The sequence below is a fragment of the Penaeus monodon genome, chromosome 14 (genome assembly GCF_015228065.2).
Source record: "Penaeus monodon isolate SGIC_2016 chromosome 14, NSTDA_Pmon_1, whole genome shotgun sequence".
NCBI classification, from domain to species: Eukaryota; Metazoa; Arthropoda; class Malacostraca; order Decapoda; family Penaeidae; genus Penaeus; species Penaeus monodon.
In genome coordinates, this window is record NC_051399.1 from 25,221,067 (window position 1) to 25,230,427 (window position 9,361).

Sequence of the window (9,361 nt, forward strand, 5' to 3'; positions counted from 1 at the left end):
TCCTTCCTTTTCCCTCCCTCCCTCCCTCCCTCCCCCCTCTCTCGCTCCCGTCCGAACCACGTGACTTGCCGTTGCAGATCAGCGCATCTCTTATCTTAGACAAACATGGTCGTGTTTATCCATGGGTTACAGCTGTTGCACGCTACGTTGCTACCGTGGATGATGGTCTGGTGGTGTTTTGCAGGAAGAGTAGAGTGAAAGATGTGTGGTAATCGGAGGGTGTGAAGAAGAAGAGAGAGAGAGAAAAAATGGAAATTGGTGTTGAATACTATTAGTGTGTGTGGAGTGTAGTCTTTGAAATTAGTTTTTAAAAAAGGTGTTTTGAGGAATTTATGAGATGAATAATTGGTTTGTTATTACTTTGGATGATGGAGGAAGGAGATGGTGCTAGTTGATGTGAAAGTGATGGTAGTGTTATTTGAAATGATAGTGGTATTAATGAGAAAACTCTGAATATGGGAAATGATGATACAGTAGGTGATGATGATGATGCCGGTGGTAATGAATGATCATGATCATCATCATCACCACCACCCACCACCACCATCATCATCATCATCATCATCATCATCATCATCATCATCATCATCATCATCATCATCATCATCACCACCACCACATCATCATCATCATCATCATCATCATCATCATCATCATCATCACCACCATCACCACCACCACCACCACCACCACCACACCATCATCACCATCATCACCATCATCACTATCTCATGAAAACATTATCCTTACCATTACCACGATCCCTGACCATTATGAATAATAAACCAACCAATTCTTATCTCGACGTTCTTTCTAATATCTCTCCATTCTTGCCCTTCACTTAACACCTTCAGGATGTGTCTTGGGTTCGTCATGCACTTCTAAAGTCTATTTATATCTCTCGCTAACTGACCACTTAACCTCAATTACGTGTCCGTCTGTTCGTTATGTTGTGTTTAGGTCTATCTTTGTTTTTTTTTTTTTTTTTTTTTTTTAAGTAAAGGCTAGTATGATTTTTTTGCTCTCTTTTGAGGAATGGTGATTATGAGAGTAAGATTAATTTCTCTGTTTGGGATTATTGTTTTAAGTACATTGCGTTTAGAGTTCATTTCAAAAGAGAAAGATAATTATTATAAGAAAAGGAAAAAGAAAAAGAAAAATAGGTGAAAGAATCGTATCTTGAAGGCAATTCAGTCTTGTTCATTTTAAAGAAAATCATGAACAGCCTTTATTTGAAACCTTTTTTTTTCTTCCTTCTTTTTCTTTTCCTTTTTAAGAGAAGTTAATATGTCTTCTTCATTTGGTCATTTTCAGAAGAATAACCATAATTTGGAAACCTACTTATGTTAACAAAAACCTATATTTTATTTATCTGCTATCCAATATATTCTCAAAGCCGTATAAAAGTGTTGATGCCCTCATATACCCCTGTACTAAGCGGTTCCCTCCCCTGCAGGTCTCCGTCGAGGCTTCCCTGGACCACCCGTTCTTCGTGTTCCACTGCGGCTGGTCCTCGTGCTGCCCCGAACGCACGCAGAAGAAGTACGAGCTGAAGGTGCGGCAGCTGCAGGTCGGCGACGTGTGCGTGTCCCTCACCAAGAAGGAGCCTCCTGCAGCCGCCTCCGACTCGGCCGCCTCCCTGCCACCTCCGCCTCCGACGTCCTCCGCCGCCTCTGCTTGCTCGCCCGCCGTCTCCATCGCCGGCTCCCCTTCCTCCTCCGCCGCGAACCAAGTGCCATCGACGTGTGCCGACTCAGCAGCCAACCCAGCACCTACCTCCCCCTCCACATCCACCTCAGTCTCCACTTCCACCGCCGCCACGACGCCCACCCCGACCTCCGCCTCCCCCCCGCGCGTGTCCCCCTCCGACGCCTCCGGCAGCAGCAGCGGCGGCGGCAGTGCCAGCAGCAGCAGCAGCGGCCAGGGCCTTCCGCGAGCGAAGAAGGGGAGCGCCTCACTGCCGTTCCTCGGGGGGGCTTCGGGCTCGAGCGTGTGGACCAAGCCGGCGGCGCTGAGGACCACGGAGCGCCAACATTCCAGCGACGAGGCGCAGAAGGAGGAGAAGGACTCGGTTCGCAAGCGCCGCTGGTCCGACCCGGGCCAAGGGACGTGACACCCACACCAGCGCCGGGTAGCGTGCGAAGGGGCCTCTCCGCCGATCCCTTTGTAACGCGTTCTGATTAGTCCCGTTTCGGTTCAAGCGAGTGAACAAATTCATGCGGGTCGGAAGGCTCTGCATTATATTATATACGTTCATATTATTATATTATATATAATATAGATAATATTATATAATATATATATATATATATATATATATATGTATATATATATATATATATATATATATATATATTCATATATATATATATATAATCATATACATATATATATATATATATATATATATATATATATATATATATATATATATATATATATGAAATAATCAGTTTAGTGCTACATAGAAATGAAGCTTTAATTTATATATATTTTCTTCTCCCTTATCTAAAAAATCGATAAGGTAAACGAAATTCATATACTTTTGGTAGCCATTTTTACATTCTCGATTTGAACCCTAAGTAGCACACGTCTTTTCCTTAACAAGAAAGGGTAATAGTAAGGCGTTTAGTTGATGTCACAGTGTTCCAATTTAAATAACGTTTTAAGGTGTTCAGTGTTCATACAGCCTTCGTTGTCACGTTTCCTTGACTTTCCTCTTTCATATATTTTTTTTCTTTCTGTTGTCCATGTCTTTCAGAACTATTGTGATAAAGAGAGAAAAAATGCTAAGGGCAGCCATTAAAAGCAATAATTAGGTATGTGATTTCTGAGCATAAACGTACTGACAGTCTGAGACTTCGCGGTCACTGGCGATCAGAGTGAAATATGCCAAAAGGGGAATCTTAACAGAAAACAAAGGGAATATATATATATGTATGTATACTTTTGTGCTTTTTGTGTGAAAATATCAGAGGCTAAGGAAAAAAAGTGAAGTAATGCGAGTCATGTACACACACGCATGCACACACACACACACACACACACACACACACACACACACACACACACACACACACACACACACACACACACACACACACACACACACACACACACACACACACACACGCCCCCCGATACAGACCCCCCCCGCACACACACACACATACACAGCCCCCCCCACACACACACACATAACGATATATATATTTAGAACGAGGCTTTGTATATTATGTTTTATACGTAAGCAAAGATCATTTACAATTTTCTTCGGGTAAATGCTTCCTTCCTGTAATGTATAGAAATCAACACGTGAAGAGCGCCAAACGCAGAGGCTTCAGAGACCAATTGTATTGAGTTAATGGCTAGTGCTTTAACATTTTGACAGGTAGTCTTTCCAAACATTAGCGATACTGTAGGTCCGTGGAGATGTTCTTTAGAGAAGAAGAAAAGAACGAATCTGATGTTCTTTTCAAAATAAGAAAAAAAAGTGGTGTGGTTACTTGGGTTTTTAGATTTTTTCCCGAAGTGATGGAAACGGTCGATTCATTAAAAGTTTTTTTTTTATTAATAAGATTTTTTAAAGTCATGTTTTGCGTTTTTAGACATGATTTTGTTTGATTATTCAGTTTAGAAAAGGATTGATTTTGTTTAATGTAAATGCACACATGTTATTTGATTGAGCTTTAGTTTCTTACGTTATTATAATTATTATTATTATTGTCATCATCATTATCGTTACTATTTGCAAAATATTAAAGATAATGCTAAGAACCCACGAGATCTAAACAACAAAATAACAGTCCTTTTCTTAAGACGAGAACGTCGCTGGAATATCTCCACAGAAAGAAAAATAAACAACCTTTCGATGCTGAATAGGTATTAGTAGGATAATTCAACACTTTGAGGCTTCCTTTTTTTAACTAGAAAATAAATATATATATAACCTGGAAATGATCAGGGTATTTGAACAACACTTGAAGGAAACTAGTGAGAAGTGGTTTGGGGAACACGGGATCAGGCTGTTCCATTTTTTTTTCTTTTTTTTTTTTCTTTTTTTTATGATAATTGATGTTAGTGTCCGCCATAGAGTCTTAAAATGCTAGGTTAGACACTGAGTTGACTGAGAAGAGGGGTATTGTAGGGATAATAGGATAATAGGATAGACAAGAAGTGTGTAGATCGACACCGCCAAATCTGATTGTGATTCTGTAACTTAAAAAGAGCTTTATTAGTAGGTTATTTCTGGTGGGAAATAGAAATAAAAATCATTCTCAGCCTGTTCAGTGTTTAACCTACACCACAGCAGGTGGTGAAATACATGTTTTGTTCGGAAGCAGATGTGGTAATGTTTATCATACTCTCGTAAATGTATTTATGGACTGTGTTTTTATTGAAAGTTTCCTTTTCTCTCATGTGATTTGAAAGTTTACATCATTCGTAACTTTTATCATTTGAAAATGAAGGGAAAATCTAAATCCATCTAGAATGCAACTGTCGCTGACTTGTGGCACTGCGCTCGCTATGAGGTGGGCAACTGACAATACATTCAACATTCATAGTGTCACTGCTTGCATTTCCTGTAGCAAATTCGTACATCAGAGCAGTCAAAATGTTCAATATTGTTCAACATTGTTCAATCTAATGACATTAATCTCTGGATAATAAAACAGTTTTATGAATGGTTTTCATTAATATGAAGCTGATTTGAAAACAGTCCTGTAATGAACCTCACTCTTGTTTATCTTAATGAGCATGTTATGAGAACAATACCACAGCCTGCATTACTTATAAGAGATTATATTATACATAATGTCACCCTACAGGCTTAAGTGTGGCATCTACTTGTAACTTGGGGCCCTTTTTTCTGAACAGTGACTTGATGATAAGTTGATGATAAGGAGATTTTAATTAACAATCGTTTTTTTTTTTTACCTGAAAAAATCATGATAGTGCAGTGTTCTATTAATTAGGATTTTTGTAGGGAAAATAATTTTGAAAGTCTGATGGATGTGACTTTTCTCATTTTGTTTTCTCTAGCACTTTATAACCTTTGCTACAGTGATGCTGCCTGTGATCTAAGCAACATGGCTTTTTTATGTGTGTCAAGTGAAGGTTCAGAATAATGGCTATGTACATGTATGCACAGTAACCTCATTCACTAAGGCATTTATACTTACCTCTCGTAGCACCTGGATCGTCCTTTTGTGACTAAAGGACGCTAATCATCTTTTTTGTAGATTATTACAGATGTTCAAAGCACTAACTCCTCCTCCCCCCTCCCCCTCCTCCTCTCTCCCATGAAACACATATGTGGTGCCATGTTCCACAGTAATCTACAAGCTTGTGGTCTACACTGGGACAGCTTGACGCCATCCTAGGAAAGAATGTGAATTTTTGAAGACCGTTTTTATCGTTTGTATAAGGAGCTTCAGATTCTAGTGGGTTAGTGTAGCTTAGTGAAGTTGACACTGATTTTTAAGGGAATTTTTAATTTGCAGTGTTTTTTTCTATGAAGGATTTTTAACGCCTGTGTAAAGTTGGAGACGAACTTTAACGATTATTCGGCATTTACAATTTCTGGTAACATGTTGTCTTTAGGTGTCCATTTTTATCTTTGGAGTATGTAATTTTAATCATTATTTTCCTTCTTCGTTGGGAATATAGAATGCTTAAAATTCTCTCAATGTTGAACCACCATGTAATGTTATGATCAACCATGTTTGAATATATTTAATATGACTGATACAACATCTTCTGTGGACATTATTCTCAATCTGAAACACATTTTCGAAAGTTTCATATTAGTGTCATGGTAGTATAAGTTTTATAACCTTAGCCCATATCTTTTAGAAAAGGAATCAGCCTGCAATTAGATGCTGTTTAAAATACTTTACATATATTTGCAATACTGTCGCTTTTATTCTCTCTCTCTCTCTCTCTCTCTCTCTCTCTCTCTCTCTCTCTCTCTCTCTCTCTCTCTCTCTCTCTCTCTCTCTCTCTCTCTCTCTCTCTCCATCTCTCTCTCCTCTCTCTCTCTCTCTCTCTCTCTCTCTCTCTCTCTCTCTCTCTCTCTCTCTCTCTCTCTCTCTCTCTCGCTTCTATTTTCGATATTCCGTCTTCACTCTTCCTTGACAGCGCCTGTGTTGATATACACAAGGCGTGTTGGAAAGCCACAACTGTCTTAAAGGTCAGATGTATCAGTATCAATTTCTTTCAATCTTTGCCAATTGTCTGCAAACAGTGTAATAGACCTGGTGTGACGACAAAACACTAGTGGGAGTGGTGCAGTAGGTAAACTTGGCTCGCACTGATTCCCAATGCATGTGGGTGTGAAGTCACTTACGGAGATGATGTCATTAAAGTCTGTAAGATTAGATGGAGCGTGTCTACAAAGCTAGGTCTTGAAGATGCATGTACAGTATATGAAAATACTTAGGACTAATATTAGCTTGTTTTGAGGCTACATTTTTTATTGGAAATATATATATGTATTAAAAAACATTTGATGCTTTTAAGTACTAGGCAATCTTTTTCTATGTATCCAGAATTCAAGTTGAAATTGTTGTTCAGTATTATTGAAGGATATAGAATGGCATAGTTTATTCAAAATAAAACACTTTGAAATTGTGTATAATCAACTACATAAAGTCAAGAGAAGTTAGTCAGACTTGATAATATCATGTCAGATACAATCTTCACACAGCAAGGACGAGACACTCTCGGTAAACATATTGAGAATCAGATGATAATCACAAAAATGAGTTTGTTTATGTTGGCTGTCTGAAGAGAATTTACAACTTCCAGTGTGCATGTGCATTTGCGTGTATTAGTGTGTGCGAGTGACGGTAAGTAGATGGCTTTAAAACAAATTAATAAAATAAAAGCGCATTTTAGGATGCACTGGAAATATATGATAAATAATGTAATTAAAGACGATAATGTAGAATACATTTGGTTAGACAAAAAAAGCAGTTGTTTATTCATAAGTATGCACTGTAAGACGAAATTAGCATAGCATGCAAATATGACCAGTGTCTCAGTTGTGTACACTGTCATCAGAATATCTTATACAATACACAGGTCATCACAGACATGACAGTGAAGTGAAATGCTAGCGTAGTTATTTAGTCTAGAATAACTACTATGCTCTGACAACAAGATTATGCTTATACAAAAGAAAGTAAAAAAAAAATTAAGCTAGCAGACAGAGTTACACAGACACATGTTATTTAGCATATGGCTGAATAATTAGTGATTTCAGTGGATTCTTTGAAATTTCCAAAACTTATTTAGGTATTTTAGAAGCTTAAAGATAGCGAGGCTTAATAAGTGATTAGAAAATCAATATGACATCTAAGCATATTTCCAAAGAGATGTTTTATAACGGGATGATGTGTTTGTTGCTGTATGTATGAACATAAACAGATGTTGTACACACAAAATACCCTCATAGAATTACCAAGGATTTAGAGCTTTTCTATACATATAATGATAGTGTATGAAAAATGTATGAAAATGTTGTAAGTGTTGACTCTGCTCAGGCTATTTTGCAAAGTATTAATTATCATAGTAGTTCAGGTCTGAATTACCAGAGTGAATCTGTTGTGAATACGTGTGTGTGATTATATGTGTGTGTGTGTGTGTGTGTGTGTGTGGTGTGTGTGTGTGTGTTGTTGTGTGTGTGTGTGTGTGTGTGTGTGTGTGTGTGTGTGTGTGCGCGCGCGCGCGCATTAATATATGTGTATATATAGACATATATGTGTATTTATATATGTATATATATGATATATATATATATATATATAATATATGTAATATATATATATGTATGCATATTATATAGATATATATATATATATATATATATTATATATATATATATAATATATAATATATAATCTATAAATATATATATATATATATTATTATATATATTATATATATATATATATATATATATAGAGAGAGAGAGAGAGAGAGAGAGAGAGAGAGAGAGAGAGAGAGAGAAACACGCATATGCATGCATACAGAGTGCACATAAGTGTTCATGTATTCCATATTCTGAAAACCTTCATAACAAGCGAATAGCAAAAAGTTCACAGAAGGGAAAAGAAAACCGAAATATTGCAACTCCTTTTTGTAGCAATCTCTGTCCCTAGCTGCCGTTACGTGAGATCCTTTCGCTTACCCTTTTTTATAATAATGTAGCTGTAGGTTAATATCAGTCATAGAGATAGTGTCAAGGTGAAAGCCATCATTTGTGCTGAGATGGGTCTTCGTGTAGACTACTCGCTGCTGTAGAAAGATTCTTATATTTTGTGTACATTTTGGGTGAAGATCTGCCAAAGGTAAGGATTTTAGATTATTTTAGATTTTCAATATTGTCAGAAGCTTTGTGTACATACTATGTATGGTCAATAAATGTTACTATACTCCAATGCTGTGTTTTGTGTTTATTCTTTTAATTTGTAGGGGAGACTGTAAAAGAAATGAGAAAAAAAGAGAGATGAAAGGAAAACTGTCTGACTGTGTAAACGATAGACACTTGGATATTTTTTTATTAAGAAGTTTGCCCCGCCGTCAGTTATTCAGAAAAAAATATAAAACTAAATCCAAGGTTATAGAAAACGGGCAAGACCTAAAGTACCTTTAGTCACCTTTGACTATGTGTGTACCTGGTTATTATTCTTAATCTAAATCATCATCGTGCTTGTGGTTGGTTGTCGAATGTGCGTGAAATAGAAAATATTCTGATACTGTTTGTACGTGCTGAATCATAGGCCCTTTTTGCAGCATTCCGAAACCCCCTAACACTTTGATACAGTGTTTCAAGTTGTATGATACAGTGTTTCAAGTTGTATCATGACGAAACACTATATCATCACTATTTGTAATGACATACAAAGTTTTGAACAAAGGGGAAGGTATCATATTAAAGTCCACATAAAAACAGAAAACCATTATAGCACTTAATATGCTCGTATGTTTTCTAATTACAAACAAAACACCGTGGAAGCTTCAAATAAAAGGGAAAGAGTATCTGATTACAGGAACTTCAAATGTTTTTACACACAACTCTTCGTTTCGCAAGGCTGTGGAAACTTTCATATGCATTTCTAAGATTGTTTTTTTTTTTTTTCATTATTATTATTCTATACATTGTTCTGTATATATCCACCGCGAGTAAGCTCCCCGCTCAAATCAAACAGCTGGATAATTCCAGTGATCACGGACATTTACTTGACTTATTCATATAATTGTATCAACAAATCTAGATGCACAGCCTTTTCTTTGATATTTTTGAACCTGTAAGGTTATATCATAGAGTTACAAAACAAAAGTCAATACTACGTCA

At 37.0% G+C, this 9,361-nt stretch overlaps 1 protein-coding gene across 2 annotated transcripts in view; it reads left to right on the top strand.

The window, feature by feature from the left end:
• LOC119581010 (nascent polypeptide-associated complex subunit alpha, muscle-specific form-like) overlaps window positions 1–2,213 on the top strand; it is a 202,941-nt gene extending 200,728 nt beyond the window's left edge. For both annotated transcript variants that reach the window (XM_037929274.1, XM_037929273.1), the window contains one exon: window positions 1,457–2,213. In XM_037929274.1, coding sequence (XP_037785202.1) covers window positions 1,457–2,113 — 657 coding nt within the window. In that variant the 3' untranslated portion in view covers window positions 2,114–2,213. The remainder of the gene's footprint in view (window positions 1–1,456) is intronic.
• Window positions 2,214–9,361: the final 7,148 nt, after the last annotated feature.